The following is a 21126-nucleotide window of genomic DNA, read 5'->3' as shown; positions in this document are numbered from 1 at the left end:
ACTGGATGTAACAGTGTGTGAAACAAAGATGGAAGAAATGGTGAGGATCCATCCTCATCTGCACTCTGGATGTCGAGAGAGTATGGCTCGAATCTTCTGTTGTAGTCTCCGTCGATGCTGTGTAGCTCCTCTCCTCAGTCGCGGTCGTCTGTATCTCTGTAGCTCCAGTGCTCGGTCGATGAGAGTGCCAGTAGTGGTCGAATGAGTGTGGGACGAGCTCTGCAGTGGTGGCTGCTCCTCTGGCTGTCCCATATCTAGTGAAAAGAAATCTGTAATGTGTCTCTGGGACTGCCTCTCTCTAGCTCTCCCCAGTAAAGTGTCTCTATACCTGTGTAACTCAAGTAGATATAGTCCAAGACATCTCTGATCCTCATAACTCATGACCCTAGATAGAGGACCAAAACCCTCTCTGAATAAGCAGTGGAAACGCCCCCGTATCTCATAGAACACTGTGCAATGACATATGTAGTGCAACTCTGTCTCTGGCTCTCTCTGGCATAATCGGCATATCCTGCTGTCTGCTGGTATCCCTCTGAATCTACCGGTCTCAATCTCGAGCTGATGTGAGGATGTGCGTATCTGACCAATGGCACAACGCAAACCATGAGACATATGTGTGTCCATGTAGCTGGGTCGAATCACAAACCCATCTCCTGTGAGGTGGAGAAGATGCTCTCTATAGAAAGCCATCTTCGTGCTTAAGAGAGAGAGAGAGAGAGAGAGAGAGATTAGTTTAAGGGTTAAACCAATGCACAAGAGATTAGAATGTATACACACACACACACACACACACACACTTGATTATTCAACTAGAGAAAATGATTACAAAGCTTATTTTATCGGTATAGCACCTAGTGCTTACACCTATCCAAAGGTCACTTGACTCTTTATGAAAGGGCAATATACCTCTTGATCCTTGACCCTTCTATTTGGATCTAGGCATGACTCTTGGGACTCTTGGGACATCACATGGACACACATGGTCTATCACATGATGTTACGCACATGGTATCTACATGGCATTCTACAAGGATAGGGTGAGCTCTTGCGGTACAACAAGAGCTGCACAACAAACCCTGCACCTCAACAAGTCTCCCCTTGTGAATTCTATTGCACTGATCACACACACTCCTCCCCGCGAAACACACTAGGATAGGTACACATTTTACCTCCCCTTGACACATAGGGTGTAGGCAGGCAACTGTTCGACTAAAACTAGACGATGCCGGTAGGCACACAAATGATGACCGGACAGGGCACGGTCATCGGGAGATGACCGGAGCGTGCAAGGGTGTAGCAAACATTTGATTCGATGGTCAACCAGTCCATCCAGACCCGAATCTTGATTTCAATTTAATTCACCGTCATGCTCAAGTCCGCCCATGGCCTTCTTCACTTTCTTGTTCTAGAATCACTCTCTGCAAATTATGATCTCGTTGCAACAGAGAAATCCACACTTGAATGCTCAATTGGACTTCAAGCAAGCTTGGGCTCATTGGGGAGCTATGAAGAAGGGCTATAAACGGCACATAAAATTTGGAGAGAATTTTGAGGTTATGTTGAGCTCAAGAAATTGAAGCAATCCAAGAGTGTATGTAACAAGGTATGCTAGGTCTATTGCTAATTAAGCGCAAATGCTAGTGTAACTACTCATGTAAGGGTAGTGGCTCTAGGCGTCGACACGAACATGCCATAGACGAGTAATTAGCCACTATATTAGTGTTAATACAACATACAAATGCAAAGAAATTGAATCAATCAAGATGAGCAAGGAGATAATCCACTCGGTCTAATATAGGAAATTATGCTTAGGATCTAATTAGAGTGATTAAAAAGTGCTAATCACAGTATTTGCTTGGATACCACTTGATGGGTTAAGATGGGTAGCGTAGTGTGGCATTCATTATGTAATCATAATGAGAGAGAGAGAGAGAGAGAGAGAGAGAGAGAGAAGAGAGAGAGTAGTTAAAGGTTAAACCAATGCACGAGATCAGAATGTAGATTATTCAACTAAAGAAAATGATTATACACATGCATGCCCGCACGCAGTGTACCAGCTCAATTAGCCTGTGGAAGTAGCACATAGAGATTTCCAAAATTGGGGCAGTCTGACTTGATGAGGTGTAGTCCCACCTTATCGTCCCATGGCATCAGAATAAATGCAGTACAAAAACAGGTACCCCGGAACAAATCTTCACATGGCATGGAGATGTTTTGAGCCATGCCTTCCAGTACCACCTCCAGGACTCAACTAGCACATAGAAGCTTTTACAATGGGGGTGGATTAACCACCTCTGACGCCAAAAAAGGTCCATAGCTACTAGGCACATTGCCTACTCACAACTCAACCTTCTTTGGCTGGTTTTTCCATCTTTGTTGAAACCACCGACACACAAATAGCGTTCGCTGCTATTCTGATGTGATGGCTGGTCTCAAAGTTCTTCAGAAACTCGACTGCGTATTTCAAGTGCCAGGTTGAAATCTTGCCAAATATGGTGATCCACAAAAACTGCTTACTCAGAAAAGCACAGCAACTCAAGGGCTTTTGAACTCGTGAGGGACTCGCAAAGACGAGCTATTCCACAGCATATTGTGCTGCTGATACACACGCAATTTGTTCTCTGTCCACCATAGCTCTGCTTGTGATTCAGTAAATTTCTTCCTACTGCACCCATTGAAACATCAATATGTAAATGATTTAGATAAAATCTACAGTGCAAATACATGAGATAATACACAGGTTAAAAGCCTTGAACACTACGGCTTCACACACCTGAACCGGACGCGCCGTAAATCTTTGCTTCCACCAGGTGAACTGACAAATGTTATGTACACTCCTGGTTCGTCTTGTTCTACCCATTCTCTTTCAGCATGTGTGTCGGCAGGTGTGGATACACTTGTTGTCACTCTAAAATGGCATCCAGACTGCTTGCGAGAAGGAAAATATGGACGGGCAGTATGCTGAGATCTGCTAGGCGTAGGCGGGATGCTTCTTTCACCTTCCATATCACAGTTATTGCTAAAGATGTCACGCCAGTCTTTGTATGGTTTGGAAACCTCCAGACCAATTTCTGACATGCTGCCACCACTAGAGGCAGGTAATGCCCTGCAAGCACCCTGGTCTTCAGGCTGGCATACAGTAAGTGTATTGCTTCCATTTTGAATGTGCAACTTGTCAGCAACCTTTGGTGCCAATGCTTTCAACTGCACAAGATAGTAAAACACACCCCAAACTATCAACTCTTTAAGATCCAGCGATTTTGACATCCAGAGCACAGACTATTGATTTACCTTGGTCGTGTCAAACCTTGTGGAAATTTTCGAAAATCCCTATTATATTATGATATAATACTACATAAATTCTCTCTGCCCACAGGTACCCTCATTCTCTATCTGCCCATAGGTACCCTCAGCTTGCATCCACCCTTTGTGCAGGTACCCTCAGCCCACGGGTACCCTCATGCAGGTTTATGAGGTATGATTGCATAGACCCTCAGGAGGGAGAGGGGACCTACAGCAAGCTTCCATTTCATCTCTCCTAGCAACAGATTGCAAGAGAAAAACATTTGCCTCGGTGCAAACCTCATCCTCATTACCGACGCCCCCACCGCCCACCAGCAATCGTTTAGCATGGGAATCATACCTCATGCAAGAGATGAAAAAAGTGCAAATAGAGGTGCAACCATGAAGCAGGACTTAGCCAAGAAAGACACACAAATTGCAGATTTCCAAACACAGTTGCAGGCCATGAAGATAGAGCAACAATAAGCACACCAGAGCCATGCCAGAGACATTCCAACAAGCAGTTAAAGAAGGAGTATTAAAGGTAATATACCTAGATGAATCCAGGATAAGCCCAGATTCACCCTTAAAGGAAAGTGCAAGGTATAGGGTATAGACCAATGGTAGTCACCCACAAGACAATATAACCATCAGCTCCATCATGCACAGTATTGACTAAATACCACAACGTCCCAACTAACGTCGTCAATGCCCAATAGTGAGTGTAGAACTCTGTACCAACACATGCTCCCAAACACAAAACACAAAACACAACACTTTTTTTTTTACAGTAAGTGCATTTGATTAATTTACAAGTGGGAAACCTCCAAAGAGGGAAAACCCACAACAAGAAGTCGATACATCAGGGTGAACACCAATGTGTTCAAGTATAAAAAGGCTCTAAAGCAAACATAAGAAAGCTGATAAAGGTCAAGCGATATATCCCCAACAGCGAGGGCAAAGCGCAAGAATTGCCGAAGAGACATCTTGAAGTAGGGGAAAGGGTCTAGATCAATGCAGTCAAACATACAGGAGTTGCGTTGGCGCCAAATACTCCAAAAGGTCCAAATATCTGACCCATGTGAAGAAAGTAGCAAAAGGCTTTAACGCCGGCACATGAATCCAAAAAGCCAGAATTTCTTCTGAAAGACCGCTGCGGGAAAACGGAGACGCATGAGTGAAGAAACCCGAGCAATAAAGACTCTAGTACAGCGACAATCCCACAGCAAGAGTTGAACAGATTCTTCGGAAGCAGAGCAACGAACGCAGCGAGGAGCTGATCTGACGCTTTTGCAAAAAAGAACCAACTGGCAACACACCCATCAAGCAAAGCCACAAAAATAGACGTTCCTTAAGAGGCAAGTGGCTCTTCCATAGGGCAGTAAGGGGTTTCTGCCACCACCGGGTGGAACGCTGTAGTGACCATGGGCATTGCACTGGTCCGCAAGCCACGGATCGGGCAACAAAATGTTATAAACCTGGCGAGCAGAAACTGTAGTGAAGTTGAATTGATGTAGTTGCCAATCCATGATACAGCCTCCATCAACCAAAGGTGGAATGGGGAGTAGGTCAGCCAGCATGAGGTGCAATTGCAGCCAGAGAGGTCGATAATGCATGCCCAAACCAAAATTGTGTGCCATCTCGTCAAAATGAAGCACATTCCCTTCCGAATTCACGACATCAGCATCCATACGCAGCCCACGACGAGAAAGAAAGTAAGCCTGGCGTGGGAAGCTGTCCACCAAAGTCAGCGGGAATGCCTTGCTCCAATGAATGATTTCCAACCTCAAAGAGTACCTTCATGCTCGGTGCGACCAGCCCATGTCAAATGTAAGGTGACCTTTTTCCAATCCGGTATCAAAGCAGAGATGAGAGGACAACCAGGAATATGTCCATCAAGTTTCCCAAACACAAACTCTCCAAAGAGATGAATGCCAGTGGCCAAATGTGGAGGTAACCACATGCTCACATAAGAAAGCAACCATCACTGTCCATGGTTGTCGCTGCTCAACAAGCGTGGGCAAAAGCGATGCTTTTCGAGCAAGAGCATGTTTGCGCAAATCCAAGATGTTAAGGCCACCACAGCGCTTTGGACTGCAAATCTTGCCCATGGACATCAAGCGCAGACCGCATTTGTTAGCCTTTGTATGCCATAAATGCGACAATATAGACGACTGAAGAGAGGTAAGACGGTGTTGCGGCCAAGGCAACAAGGGCAAATAGAACTAAACATATGCCATCATGATGCACTGTACAATGTGGAGCCTGACATGTAGTGGCCAAGTAGACAATTTCCAATATTGGAGTTTGATATTGAGACGATGCATAACCCAATCAATCTGCTGAGTGCCAGTAACATGCCAGCCAATAGGATATCCCAAATGTCAGGTAATTTCATGCGGAGGCACAATCTTTCCAGGCCACAAAAGCTGATGCCAAGCTTGTACGTGAAGAGGCAAGAGATTTGACTTGTAGAAGTGGACTTTAAGACCAGCAGCAAGACCAAACAAGTCCAACGCATGCATAATTTCGCGCATGTCCTCTAGAGTATCCTTGGGCATGAACAAGGAGTCATCCGCATAGGCCTACCCAATGAGGCCTGAAGGCAAATGTAATCCGTGAAGGCGGCCTTGGGAGATCAAGTGATCCAAGTGTAAAAGCAGGGGGTGGGTAGCCTTGTCGAACCGAGCATCTAAGAGACCAAGAATCTGTCACTTCGCCTCCAAGGATCCCTGAGGTTGTACTGCAAGCGTATAAAAAATACACAATATGCGCTAACTTTGGGCCAAATCCAAGACACTGCATGACATCCGTAATATAATCCCAGTGGACAGTGTCAAAAGCCTTATCTATGTCAACTTGCATCACAAGCACATCCTGTGTATACTAAGCAAATTCCATACCCACCAGGATATTGGCCAAATTGTCCATTATTTGGCAACGAGGGATAAATCCGTACTGTGCCTGATGAAGACCTGTAAAAAGATAATCTTTGATGCGAAGTATTATCATTTTGGCCAAAATCTTATAAATGACGGGCGTAAGGGTAATAGGCCACCAGTGGAAAAATGCTGGCAGAGTTTGCATTTAGGTAGCAATACAAGAAGACCCTCTTTCCAAGATTCTGGCAGATGCTGAGTGTCCCATGCACCATTCATCATGAGAAGCAGAGGCTCCTTGAGAGAATCCCAAAACGAGATGAAGAATTCAACTGTGAGACCATCCCAGCCAGGTAAACGCCATCTACCAAGAGCAAGCAAGGCCAAGTGTAACTCTAGCGTAAATGCTGCCTCAAGACAATTAGCACGGCACACACGCGCACACACATGAGCATACATCAACACGAAGTTCAGCGTATTAAAAGGGTAAATTCATCTAGCTCTGAACACTTTGTTAATGAAGTCCTATTTGTGATGTAATAAAGGAAAGGGTTGAGATTATCAAGAACGAAGTAAGGATTGGCAGGCTTCCACTTGGCTCGGATAACGACATCCCCACTAACATCGTCAGTGCCCAACTAACATATGCTCCCAAACATAACACACAACACACAACACACGCACACACATGAGCATATATCAAGACAAAGTTCAGCGTATCAAAGGTAAATTCATCTAGCTCTGAACACTTTGTTAATGGAGTCCTATTTGTGATGAAATAAAGGAAGGGGTTGAGATTATCAAGAACGAAGTAAGGATTGGTAGGCTTCCACTTGGCTTGGATAGGGAAGACATTGCTGAGTTGAAAGATGACTGCATTTTAGAGATAGATGTCCTCAAAGCACAATTAAGCAAACTAGTGGCCTTCGTGGACCTAGGAGAACCCGTTGGCATTCTAGCCAAGGGCATGCAAGCAAGAGTCATGTACATAGATGAATTTGACAAGATAGCTCTAATGAAGCGGACAGTAGGAAGAGAATGGGGTTTGGGTCTCTTAATTTGGCACTTTAAGGGAGTCAAACCTCTACTATTAAGAAACTAAGTGAAGGACAACTTTTGCATTCAAACAAGCAAAAACAGCTAGTAGTTTGAATCCAAATTCCAAAATGAAATTTAAAATCTAGCGATGTAATGTGCAGTGGAAGTGATTGATGGTGAAACGCTCAGGATGAGTGCTTAGTGCGTACTCAAGGTTCCTTTACTGTTTCTTCTACTTTATAAGAGAGATGTGCAATAGACTAGAGGGAGAAGAGAGAATGATACTATGAGTGACGGTTCAGAGAGAGAGAGGAGACAAACACCAGATTGGGTCCCAAACCCCCCTTCAAGGGCCCCCCTCTCTATCGCTAGAAAGGTATGTGCTTTAGATTGCACAAATGCTAATACAATGGTTCTAGATGTTGAGATGTTGATGGGGTCTTGCTATTGATGCTTGGATCTGTGAGGCTAAGGGCTTAAAACTGAAAACGCTAGTATTGCGGAGGTACTGGAGGCTGATCTAATGTTGTAAGTTGATCTGGCACAAAAACGCGAATGGGTTGGTTGATGTTGATGCGAAATGCTGATCTGCAGGTGTGATGTTGAGGGTCAAACCCAAGGTAAACCGTGAATGCTGAAAAATATTAGACTGAATGCTAAAAAACGGTACGGGATGGTATTGTTGTAATATCTGCAATTGGGTTAGCTTTACTAGGAACATAATCAATCAAACCACCAAATTGTTCACAAGACTTGAACCATCTAGCTGACGGTCACTCCAAGGTATACTCGGTACACACTAGAGCCACTTGAAGGCTTGATGATCCTTACGAACAATTATATCTCTATCATGCAAAAAATCCTTCTCATTCTTGAGAGAATGAATGACAGAGAGAGGTTCCTTATCATGCAATGACTCACTCTTTTCTGAACTATTTGACTGTGTACTGAGAGATGCTATTGCACTGTGTTTTATCCCCTTTCAAAACATGAGTGAGATATGAGATATTAATGACAAAGAAGGAATACTCTGCTCAAAGTAAATGACCTCGAGAAAGGCACCTAGGAGAGAGAGAGAGAGAGAGAGAGAGAGAGAGAGAGAGAGAGAGAGAGAGAGAGAGAGAGAAGAAGAAGAAGAAGAGGAAGATTGTTTTAACGTCGTAGAAAACTATCCCAAGAGACCTTAATCCGACGAGGAGAGTTGAACTCACCTGTTGAGAGAGAGAGAGAGAGAGAGAGAGAGAGAGAGAGAGAGAGAGAGAATTTTCTTTCTAGTTAACTTGCGGATCAAACTCACGAAACCACATCTTATTATCATACTTGCTAAAAGTCAACTTCTCAGTGACTAGGTGGTTAGAATCGTCGTCTCTATCCGACTACCCGATGACTCGCCAGCCTCTTTGGCAGGATCGACCTTGGAGGAGAGGAATTGATAGACCAATTCTTGCATGCATTGGTCTCTCTCACCCTCACATTCTTGCTCCATAGCTACCCTCTTTTCTTCAACAACTATACGTAGAGCTTCGCATTCCCTCTCTAGAGACATTCTTTTCCTTTCGACTACCGGTCCATTGAGCCTTCTGTTGTAACATCATCTCCACCATGGACTTCATCAAAACCTCCAATGAACTTGGCGCAATTGGTGGCGAGAATGGGGATAGAGGATGTCACGCGCGCATTGCACTTGGGCCACGTCGATAAGCTTCTGCTACAATCTAGCGTAGGACCTAGCCTAGCACTTTGTGAGCCTCTAGCAGGATTTGCATGTCTAGGAAGGTCATAGTTGCATACCTTCACTTGCACAGTTAAGTCACTTAAGCATATAGGCATATGAACAATCACTTAAGTCATTTAGTAATAAGTCACTTTGACATGATATTTATTAAAAGTAAGTAGGGCAAGTTGGGTCACCAGAGTTAAACAGAGGAGCAGTGAAGGTGCCTCTCGATACCAGTAGCACCAAGCACAACGTTTTTCTCAGCCTATGCATCAACGTTTTTCAGCTAGCAACCTCAACGTTTTTGCATAAAATTAGCCCTACCCTCGCCGTCGATCTTAGCCCCATCGTCATCACATTCCTAGCGTTTTTGCATTCAGCTTGATGGCGCCTTTGCATTCAGCCATAGCCTCGCCACACAAGCACCTCTTGTAGCGCGGATAATGTGTCGTGCTCTCTACAGTGTGTGTGCCCCTCAGTGCAATGTGCGTGACAATCTCACTCAAACAAATGGAAACTCTCTCAAACAGAATGAAACACAGAAACAATGGATAACAACAGAGACACAACAATGGACTAGAACATGTGGACTCGACTAGCTCAAAGAACCATGTACAGACTCTGGCGTGGCAACACACTCAGCTCTAGCCCGGGACTCACAGGTACAAATGGGGTGTCGAGGCTCAGATGTGCAGGGATGGTGGAGCAGTGCTCTGTGTAAGACCCACTACCTCAACGATGACCCGACTATCTATAAAAGATAATGATAATGACCCCACGGCTACTACTCATAGATACAATCATAAAGAGCCACCAAAGGCTCATAAATATCAGCCAGCTAAGTGTGACCTGGACACATGTCCACTAGGCCACCATCCGTATCCCTGCCACGTGTCACTGCCCAGAGTGTCCGTCCAGTGTGAACAGGCCAGACCAACTGTACTAACTGTAACTGTGTCCTGTGAAAGTGACACTGTAGCTTGCTATAGGTTGCCCGCCACAAGACTGGTCACCGTCTCGGTGAGCCAAAACTGAATGAAACTGCAAAAGTAACTATATGTACAATGAAAGGTGAGGTAAGAGCACAGTCCTGTCACCCAAGGGAAAGTGTCGTCGCCATTGCTGCTCCAGAAGTATCCGGATCGGGAGGAGCCATCAGATCGATTGTGTAACGATGCGGTTGCTGGACTGTGCTCTGCATAACCTAGCTTCCTGTGGTTGTAGCAGCCATCTGCAGCACCTGCCCTGAAGTGAACTCCGGACGCCTAGTAACATAACCATGGCGGTGTGCACCAGCAACACCGTTACAACAAGGAACACTGTGGCTCTGCATGTGTGGCATCTGGACCTGAGACCCCTGCTGAGTAAAGTACTGGAACTGGGGCTGTTGGTAGTGTCCCATGAACTACTGAGAGGGTTGAGAGGGACCTGCTGGGTAGTGTCCCATGAACTGCTGAGTGGGCTGAGAGGGACCTGCTGGGTAGTGTCCCATGAACTGCTGAGTGGGCTGAGAGGGACCTGCTGGTGCTGCAAAGCCTGCTGGATTCTGGACCTGTATCCCTAGCCCAGTCCATCCATATCCCACAGGAGCCTGGGTAGGCCTGTTACCATACATGAGCATTTCTTGAAATCCCTACACCTGTGCTTTTAGGTCATCAATAATCCTTGACTTTATCTTCAATGCTTGCTGTAGTGCAAAAATCGTTGCATCTCGATCTGCGATGGCACTCTCGGCAACTCGCAGAGATCCCTCCATAGCTGCGTATGTGGCGGAGTGATGCTGGTGCGTTGCAACTAGCTGCTCTGCACCTAGCTCGTAGGTGGCAATAGCAACTCTGGAGTCTTGTAGTAACTTCTCTGAAAGCTGAAACAAAGAAGTGGAGTCGGTCCTACCTGAAGATCCCTCAGATGCATGTGATGCTAGAGGGCGCACCTGTGGCACAGCCGACGAGCTAGAAGGAGGTATAGTTGGTGTAGTAGGTGCCTCTGAGATTGTTGTTGTAGGTGGAGAGATAGATATGTTGACCGGTGTATGAGTGAAAATGGGAGAAGAAGGAAGAGGATCCTGTATGGGTGAAGCAACCATCCTCTCCTGAGGAGCAACAGTATACACTGGCGCCGACACAGTAGAACCAGGGGTAGAAGTAGACGTGTGACGCTGAAGATGTACCCTAGTCTGCTGGCTCTCAAAAACTAGCAAGGAGAGTAGAGACTTCACTGTATCCTTCACCACTTTCGCCTTGATCTTCTTTTTCTTGGTGACTGTGGGGTCAACCTGCATGCTCACGGTTTTCCTTTTCTCTTTCGAGGTTCCCTGCTCCTCATCCACTTCATTTGGGTTAATAGGTATGTTTATGACCCATGCCAAGAGAGGTGCCGCAAAACATTTAAAACTTAACTGCACAGACTGCACTTGGGCCCGAAATCTTTTAGCCCTAGTTTGCAAAGAGCTGAAGAGAATCAGGTGGAATCCACAAGGGATAGTGTGGATTAAACAATATAGCCCGTCGCAGTGGGAGAAGGTAGTGAGAAGATCAGTTTTTTCCTTGTCTTCTTTGGCATCTCGAGCCAGAAAGTAATACCTGAAGATTGCGAGAAGCCGTCTGTTTCGCTCATAATCCGGGTGATCCGAACTCAATAGCTCTTGACATGCTTGAATTGTCGCATCCTTGGACAGCAAAGAGAAAGTGCGAGTAGTAGGCTTCACACCTGGAAAGTTGGTCATACCCATGGCATGGCCAAGCCTTGTAGCTGTTAGCTTGTAGCCCCGGACCTTTGGAAAGTCTTTCAACAGTTGATGTATCATCTCTGCTGGAACCGTATCAAGTAAATCTGCATCAGCCAATGTTGTGAGACCCAGAGTCCGTAGTTGAGCAGTCGAAAGCACCTCACTGAGAGATGGTCCAGGTTGCCGCATATAAAAATTTAATGAGAATGTTGTGCGATTTTTCGAAGAAGCAGGCCTCTTGATTTCATGAGTGATGATTTGCTGCTTTCCTTTCTTCTGAGCCACTTTTGAATGTTCCTCCTGATCACTGGAAGCACCTGACTCGGAATTTACATCTGAATCATCAGATGCTGCTGAGTCTGCTCTGTAGCTCTCATCACTTAGGTCACTTGAGGTAAAGTCATCTATGCCATGGCTGCTGCTTGCAGATGCTTCCTCTGCTTCGCTCTCTGATTCTGCAACCAGAGCTTTCCTTTTCTTCAACTCTACCTTTCTCTTGCTACTTCTTTCTGGCTGTTTCTCCTGTTGCTTGCTACCTCCTGTCATGGTGAGGTCGGGTAGATGCCAAAACAGTGAGCAGTTGAGTAGACCAAGTGATGGAAAAGCGTCAGATACAGGCCAAGGTGAGTATAGAAACGATTTGGGATTGGGCTAGGCAGAGGCTGGACAGAAGGGGAGCTGGGGCAATTTTGTGGGGCAGGGCGAGAGGATTCGACTGAGGATTGGGTATAGGACGATTGGGTAGGTAGGGGCGAATCAAGAGCTAATAGGCGAATGAGGTTAGGGCTGGGGCGAGTAAGTTAGGGTAGGGGCGAATGAAGTTAGGGTAGGGGCGAAATTAATAAGGCTTGGGCGAGTTTGGGCGAGAAAGTTATCTGAGTAAGTTAGGGTAGGGGCGAACGAAGTTAGGGCTCGGGCGAATAAGTTAGGGTAGGGGCGAATCTAATAGGCAGAGGAGGGTAACTGGGTAGGGGCGAATCCAAAGCTGGGCAAATTTTGAGAGGGAACTGGGTAGGGACGAATCCAAAATAGGAAGGGGCGAATCCAATTGGGCTGAGAGAAACTGGGTAGGGGTGAATCCAAAATAGGGCAGGGGCGAATTTGAGTAAGGATGGGGCGAATTTTACAAGGGTAGGCTGGGGCGAATTCTGTTGTGCTGGGGCGAATTTTACATGGGGCTGAGGCGGGGGTCGATAGGGGGTGGGGCGAGGGCGAGGGCGAGGACTGGAGAGGGGTCGACAGGGGAAGGTCGAGGGCGAGGGCTTTTAGTGGTGAATGGTGAGGGGCAGCCACATTCGACAAAAAGCAGTGCAGTTAAGAGATGAGGCTTATTGAAAATGAAGGAAATTGGTGGGCAGCAAACGGTATGAAGATGCCTTTTTGCTGTAAGAAGTGCCAATTCATCGAAAGAAGAGCTCCATGTGGATGTCTACGAGGCATTGTTAGGTGATATAAAACTTGAGACATGGCAAAAAGATGCATTCAAGCATGTTCAGGATGGGAACTCTGTAGGAGGAGAGAATGTGGGTCAGGTTAAGAGATGACAAGGGGCTCAGTAAGCAAGAACAGTGCGGGGGAAAAGAAAGAACAAGGCCTAGATAGAGAGCCAGAGATATAAATGTTGTCAGAGATAGAGAATAACGATTTAGGCCTTATCTTTTTGGCTATGGGGTTTATTAACCAGAAGGGCGTCAATTCACAGGAGGAAAACATCAGTACTGAATCAATTTGAGGAGTCTTTTACAAGAGATAGTCCCAGAAGGCAAAGAGAGAGATTTGATGGTGAGAGAGTGCTTGTAAAAATTAGAGACTGAAAAGAGAGATGCAGTTGAGCTGGTTTAATCGTCGAACAATATCCAATAATCAAACTATCTATTCGATGAGACTTGAACCTCGGAAATTACAGATGGGGAGCAGAGACAGAGACAGAACAACAGTAACTGATGTATGGATTGAAACAAGGGAAGTTTTGAAAGATAAGAGCTGTCATGAGGAAGATTTGAGAAGAGGGGAAAATGGTAAGCCAGGGAGAAATACCGAATTGAGGAGGGAATAATCATATGGTGTTGGGATAGCTATCATCAGTAGATGTGTATATAATTAAGGCGAGTGATAGCACTTAATCCTTGATCCGTTTACCAGTGGCAAGGGAACGCCTTCTAGAGTGACTAACTGGACTTCCCCCTGTGGTAAAATCTCTTCCACCACGAAGGGCCCTTGCCAAGCTAGAACCAGCTTCTTTGCTTTTTTCAAATATTTTGCCTGATAGAGTAGCACCAGTGTGCCTTGCTTTATTTTCGGTTTTCTGAGGTGGTGATCATGCCACGCTTTGCAACGAAGTTGCTCCGCTTGCAGAGCATGTGAAGCTAAACGGCGGCTTTCATCCAATAAGGTGAGACGGGATATAGAGGCAGATTCCATGCCCCAACTTGCACGCAGACTGCCTACCCTAGGGGATCCTGAGTTGAACTATGGCTTCCAAACCGAAAGCGAGTTGAAAAGGCGTGTGATTTGTTGTTGCTTTGAAAGATGTGCGGTATGCCCAAAGAGTGCCGTGCACAGCTTGAGCCCACGATGCTGGATGGAGATGACATGCTTTCCGCAGAAGGGCGATGAGAACCTTGTTGGTGCTCTCGGCCTATCCATTGGCTCTAGGGTAATAAGAGCACGACTTGCGGTGAAAAATCTTGTAATTGGCCAGCAAAGTTGAGATCATGTCATTGACAAAATGACTGCCCCTATCACTGGTGATCTCTAAGGGACATCCAAATCTGCATAAAATATTTTCATATAAAAATTTGGCTACTGTATTGCCAGTGCAATCTACTGTCGCTAGTACCTCCGTCCACTTTGTTGCATAGTCTGTAGCGACTAGCAAATATTTGCGATTACATGGTTGAGCCGGGGGATATATTGGACCCACGAAGTCCAAGCCCCATCTCTCAAAAGGTAACCACGCCATCGAGACCTGCAGAGGATGGTTGGATTGCTTACTTGGCTTCAGCCCACAGCGCTGGAACACATCACAAACCTTAGAATATGCCATTGCATCCTTAAAAACGTAGGGCCACCATAGACCACTCTGTAGAATCTTCTGGGCGGTGATGTGACCAGGATAATGGCCACCAGTGGGACCATTGTGGGCATCCTTCAGAATATGCTCCACCTCATGAGGCGAGACACAACGCTTCAGAACACCATCTGGTCCCGATTTGTAGAGCTGGCCCCCAATCAGAGTGAAAGGCCTGGACTTCAACAACAATCTTCTCTTCTGCAGTGGAGATGCCTTCTCTGGGTACAGCCCAGTAGATAGAAAATGTAAGACCTCGCCATACCATTCCGGTGTTGTATCTATCTTAAAAAGACTGCTATCTGGAAAGTCATCCGCAATCCCAGTAGCTTCTTCACCAGTGTGAATGCGAGAGAGGTGGTCAGCCATTACATGATGCTTACCAGGACAGAGTACCACTTCAAAATCAAACTCTTGGAATAGGAGGAGCCATCGCCATACTCGACCTGCGACCTGTGGCTTATTAAGCAGATAGCGCAAGGCATGGTGATCGGTAATAATTGTGAAGTGGACCCCTAGCAAATAGTGACGAAATTTTTGTAGAGCATACAATATAGCCAAACCTTCCCTCTTTGTGGTGCTATAGTTGCGCTCTGCTTTGGTGAGCAGGCGACTTGCATAATGTGCAGGGCGATCCAAGTTGAACTCTTTGCTAGGCTGAGTCAGCACAGCACCCACAGCCAGCAGACTGGCATCTGTATGCACATGAAAGGGTAGGGCCCAATCCGGGGCAACTAGAATAGGCGCTTCAGTGAGGCGTTTTTTGAGGTATGCAAATGCTTCGACCTCAGGTGTTGACCACTGGAAGGGAACAGCAGCACTGGTGAGCTGGGTCAATGGTTGAGCCACCTGTGCATACATACGTATAAACCTGCGATGATAGCCTATGTGGCCCACAAAGCTCTGAACACCTTTGGGATTTATGGGAGGAGGTAACTTCAAGATGGCCACTATCTTCTCTGGGTCAGGTGCTAAACCTTGAGCAGACACCACATGGCCCAACAGCGTGCCCTCCATGACCAAAAAATGACACTTGTTCGGATTGAGCTTCAAACGTGCCTCTCGGCACCTGAGGAAGACTGCAGAGAGCTGAGCAAGATGCTCCTTTAGATTTTCTACCGGGGTCGAACATTGAGCACCCGAGAAGGTGGAAAAGTCGTCCATGAATATGCGAAGGTGATCAGTAAGTAGAGGACAAAAGATGAGATATACTATGCGATTGAAAGAAGGCGGTGCATTTTTAAGCCCAAAAGACATTCTAGTGTAGATGAAAATACCCCAGGGAGTCACAAAAGCTGTTTTGATTTGGTCGTCAAGATGTATTCCTAACTGATTGTAGCTGCTGAACCCGTCCATAAAACTATACAATACATGGCCAGCGACATCTTCGAGGACTCTCTCAGTGAAAGGTGTCGGAAATCCATCCGGGATTGTGACCTTATTCAGAGCCCGGTAGTCGACGCAAACTCGAATTTTGTTGGACTGCTTCTTTGGGGCAATAACCATAGGGGACAACCATTCTGAGTGCTCTACTGGTACAATAATACCTGCTTCTTGCATTTTTTCCAACTCGATTTTGACTGCTTCTGCATACTTGGGATTCAGTTTGTAAGCCCGTCCTCTGACCGGCTTAGCCCCCTCAACCAGAGGAATTGTGTGGACTCCTAGCTCTGCTGGGATTCCTTCCAAATCGTGGTAAGACCAAGCAAACACGTCCTTGAAAGAGCGCACGAAAGAGATTACCAGGTCGAGTAGAGTGGGGTGATCCCATAACCAAGCGGCTAACAAGATGGGTTGATGGTTGTCAGGGCCGCCTAGGTTGACCTCTCTGACTGGGTCTGGCGGTGCAGTGGGTGAGGCTGCGTCAGGGAGAGAAGATCGTGCCGCCTCTGTGAGCTTCTGGACATTATGAGCTGGCATCTGATCAATGTTGAAATCAGCATACTCTTCCTGCAACCATCCTGATGGAAGCTCTGTGAATGGTAAATCCTCAGATACCTCAAAGTGCTCCGGCATGGGTGGAGAGTCAGATGGAGTAGAGGCTAAGGAAGGAGCTGGGGTGTAGGCCAACTCTTGCAAGGGAGACTTTTTTCCCCTTCTATGGTGGGTTATAGGCTCACCCAGGACGACGGTTTCCATCAAGGGACCCTCTGAAGGATGGTCACCAGAGACCGGTCCACTTGGTTCTGGCGCACTTGGCTGACTAGGATTACTGGCTTTAGGTGTAGGATCAGGGGAAGAGGGTGAATCTGTTGGCAAAGGTTGGAGAGAGACTACATAGCATGGCATCGAAGAGGTAGCTTCTAACCACTGCAGTAAGTCTTCATCGGACCCATCAGAAGGGACCGGCTGCTCCAAGTCAGGGTTGGACTCTACTGACAAAGAGCTATGCTGAATGACGGGATCCATACCTCCTCTTTCGTATGTCGCAACCATGGCCTACCAATCAGCAAGGGATAACCTCCCTCTACCTGGGGAAGATTAACTACCACAAAATCCAAGTTAAAAGTGAAATCTTGTACCTTCAGAGGCACCTTGTCGACTATGCCCACTGGGTAGACTGTTCTCTGATCGGCCAATGTAACAGTGAAAGGAGCAGATTGCGTAGGCTTTAGACCTAAGGCCATCATAGTGAATTCGGGCATCAAATTGATTCTAGATCCACCATCAACGATGACGCCGGATAGCTGGTGCCCAAGAATAGATACAGTGAGATGAGGACTTTTATAATCGGTGAGGGGAGCAGTTGGATAGGAAATCAAATAAGACTCTGAGGGCTGTACAGGGAGGTGCCCGCCACTAGGCCCAGCCCCCGGGTACAGAGACTGAATGACTGACAGGGTGTCACTTCTGAGCGTTGCATCGAGCCTTAGCATGTCGTATAGTGACACCTGCTGAAAAGTATTTTTCAAGATGGCTTCTGCTGTGGGCTTGTCGCCTTTGAACTGGGTTCCATTTGGGACCTTAATCTGTTCCAAGTCAGCCACTGCTTCCAAGAAGGCTCCATCAATGTAAGATAACAAGGAAGTTGGTTTGCTCTGAGCAACTTTGAAGGACTCGTCCTTTGGTTCAGGTAGACCAGATTGAGGAATTGGGAACTGGCGAGGTGGACCTGTGGGCAGAGACTGAGACCAAGAGCTGCTCTTTGTGCCCGAGTAAGGACACCAGCAGGCTCCTCCACTTGCAGTGGCTTAACCACATGAGTAGCAGGTGATGGTTGAGGCACGGTGTTCACAGTAATCAAGTTTATCTTCGGGAAGGTGAAATCTTGCTGGTTCTGAGTCGAGCCTGAAGACGTGGATGCCCTTTGCGTGGGACAATCCTTACCGTAGTGATCCTTTGAATCAAGGCAATGACGACAAGGAGGGGGCCCCTCATGTAGAGGACACTTGCTTTGATAATGCCCATATTCTCCGCATCTATAGCAGAGTATGCGCCGGTTGGAAGGACGAAACGGGGGACGAGGTGGTTGCTGCATGGAGTTGGATGCTGAAGTGTAGAAGCTCTGAGGGGTTGAGGTGGCATTAGCATTATAAAAACTTTGAGTCGGGAAAGTACTTGACATACCTTGGATAGCAGGGGTATTGAGCAAAGGTGGCATGTAGTTGGGATGGCCGTAGTGGGAAACCATGTTGGATGCTGGTGCTAACCCCTGTTGGAGTGTAGGACCAAGACTTTGCTGTATTTTGTGCAATCCCTTTATATAGTAGCAATCCTTATCTTCATGACCCGATTTTTCGCAGAAGTGGCAATAAGAGCGAAGGGGATAGTGCTGTGGAGGGTGTCCTGGAGAGCGGCATGAACTACACCATACCATAGCCTTAGTCTCCTGCTGAGACCTGAGCTCTTCTAACTCTCTTTTAAGTTGATCATAAGCCTCTTGATGTGGAGGCTTCTCCTGTCTGAGAGAGAAGGATCTCTCTTCTTGAAGGGCCCGCTGTAACTTTAGGGCTTCCAGTTCCCTTCGTAAAGAAGTCAAGGGGTCTGTTGGACTGTCCACGAGTACAGGGGCAGTATCTAACCTAGGAGAGTCAGTGAACTGCATTCTTGTTCCCTCTATTCTAGTAGCAGTAGCAACAAAGTCTTCCAGACTGGCTTCAAGACGGAGGCTTTCTCTGAGCTTTTGTTGAGAAGTCTTAGGCAGAGCCTTCTCTACCCACTTCTTCACCATGAATTCCCCTGGTTGCTGAGGTAGCTTGGCGACCAGGGCCTTTGTTCTGGTCATGAGCTCTGCACATGTCTCCTTGGGCTGGAGCAACAGGTTGGCCAACTCATCTAGAATCTTCTCTTGATAATCCCCTGGTCGGAAAGCTTCACAGAACTGCTGTCTTAACATGGTCCAAGTAGTAAAGTGGTTTTCAGCAAACGGACTGTACCATTTATCTGCAAGACCATCCAAGGTGGACGGAAAGAGCACCAGGTATGCATCTTCTCTGTTGAGGCCACGACCTCTGCAAAGAGAGACAAACCTCCGAGCATGGTCATCTGCATCTTCTGTGGAGAGACCTTTAAAGGTAGGGAACTTGATGTTCACCTTTGCCAGAACACTTGTGAGCTCCTCCATGGCCTCTTGCTCCTGAGTCTGTTGCTCACTAGCTTGCTGTAACAAAATGGGGGAGAGCCTTACCGGAGAAGGTGACCTGGAGGATGTAGAACCGGACGAAGGAATGGAGGTAGCCGTATGAGTAGGTATGGGTGATGGGGTTAATGTGCTTCTACTGGGCACCAATGGTTGACGCCGTCTGTGGTAGTACTTCAGAGGACTCAGTAGTGCACTTTGACGCTCCAATGACCTCCTTGTATGTGTCATGCAGTAACCACCAACCCCACCAAGCTTTGGGCAAGAAGACCTTCACTTGGGCAAGACAACCTTCACTTGGCTGAACATTGGTCTAGACTCTACTAGACCAGGGCGAGTGACTAGACCACCTGGCCTGGACCAGGACGAGGAAGGACTAGACCAGGGACGAGACAGACTAGACCAGGACGAGGACTGGGTGGACCAGGGCGAGAGAGGACCAGACCAACAAGGCGAGAGACTAGACCAGCTAGATTAAGCTGTCAAGGGTGAAACTGGACTAGACCAACAGGCTGCACAGGCGAAGCAAAGAAACCAGCTACTCAACAGAGTGAGACTTCAATTGAGGTCCCACCGTGATCGCCAAAATGAGAGCACCTGTAGCGCGGATAATGTGTCGTGCTCTCTACAGTGTGGGTGCCCCTCAGTGCAATGTGCGTGACAATCTCACTCAAACAAATGGAAACTCTCTCAAACAGAATGAAACACAAAAACAATGGATAACAACAAAGACACAACAGTGGACCAGAACATGTGGACTCGACTAGCTCAAAGAACCATGTACAGACTCTGGCGTGGCAGCACACTCAGCTCCAGCCCAGGACTCACAGGTACAAATGGGGTGTCAAGGCTCAGATGTGCAGGGATGGTGGAGCAGTGCTCTGTGTAAGACCCGCTACCTCGACGATGACCCGACTATCTATAAAAGATAATGATAATGACCCCACGGCTACTACTCATAGATACAATCATAAAGAGCCACCAACGGCTCATAAATGTCAGCCAGCTAAGTGTGACCTGGCCACATGTCCACTAGGCCACCATCCGTATCCCTGCCACGTGTCACTGCCCAAAGTGTCCGTCCAGTGTGAACAGACCAGACCAATTGTACTAACTGTAACTCTGTCTTGTGAAAGTGGCACTGTAGCCTGCTACACCTCTACCAAGCATCGTCGTCGTCGTCGTCACAGCAAGTTCAGATTTCAGCCCATTAGCCTCATCGTCATCATAGTACCAAGTACCCACAGTACCCATCAGTGTAGGAATCATTTGGATCTTCGTGTCCTTAGCACCCAAGTATCTTAGATACCCAAAGTACCCACAGTACCAAGCACCAAGTACCCGCAGTATCCAGCACTTAGCCTCACAGTATCAAGCATCTAAGCAGTATCCCTTAGCACCTCAACAGTACCCAACATCAGTAGCATCAAGTATCCATTAGCATTTCAACATCTCAACATTTAGTCATTGTATCAACATTTGTGCAAGTAATAAAGCAAGTACTTGCTCTGGTAACAGAGCAAGGGGACGCTTGAGGGTGGTTAGGACCCGACATGCCGTGTCCTCTCTTTCTTTCTCTCTCTGCATCTCTCTTTCATTCAATTCTGTCCAGTTCTTTCAAGTGAAGTAAAGTAACCTTGTGCTTGTGTGCAGATTAGATCCGAGCTAAATCTATAAACCCTTCCGCTGCACCTGAAAGAGGAGGATTCGGAAATGGTCCTCCTGGTGAATGGATTTTTTCTTTTCCAATTCCACTCCATCACCTTCATGTAAAGTATCCATCCCGCTTCTAGTGATGACCATGCACTGAGTATTGAGGTACTTGGTTACTGG

General features: G+C 46.8%; 1 protein-coding gene and 1 pseudogene across 4 annotated transcripts in view; one reads left to right on the top strand and one right to left on the bottom strand.

The window, feature by feature from the left end:
• Positions 1–1990: 1990 nt before the first annotated feature.
• The window catches only part of LOC147462535 (PH, RCC1 and FYVE domains-containing protein 1-like), a 109709-nt gene continuing 90573 nt past the window's right edge, over positions 1991–21126 (bottom strand). For all 4 annotated transcript variants that reach the window (XM_086484283.1, XM_086484266.1, XM_086484270.1 and 1 more), the window contains 2 exons: positions 2774–3204; positions 1991–2665 (listed from right to left, as the gene is read on the bottom strand). In XM_086484283.1, the coding sequence (XP_086340409.1) occupies positions 2536–2665; positions 2774–3204 (561 nt within the window). In that variant the 3' untranslated portion in view covers positions 1991–2535. The remainder of the gene's footprint in view (positions 2666–2773; positions 3205–21126) is intronic.
• On the top strand, positions 3461–7263 carry LOC147462536 (uncharacterized; annotated as a pseudogene).

Source organism: Adiantum capillus-veneris, chromosome 2, assembly GCF_014529385.1.
Source record: "Adiantum capillus-veneris isolate H3 chromosome 2, ASM1452938v2, whole genome shotgun sequence".
In the NCBI taxonomy this organism is placed as follows: Eukaryota; Viridiplantae; Streptophyta; class Polypodiopsida; order Polypodiales; family Pteridaceae; genus Adiantum; species Adiantum capillus-veneris.
Note: the sequence above shows the minus strand (reverse complement) of the source record. Positions and strands in the feature narration are given on the sequence as shown.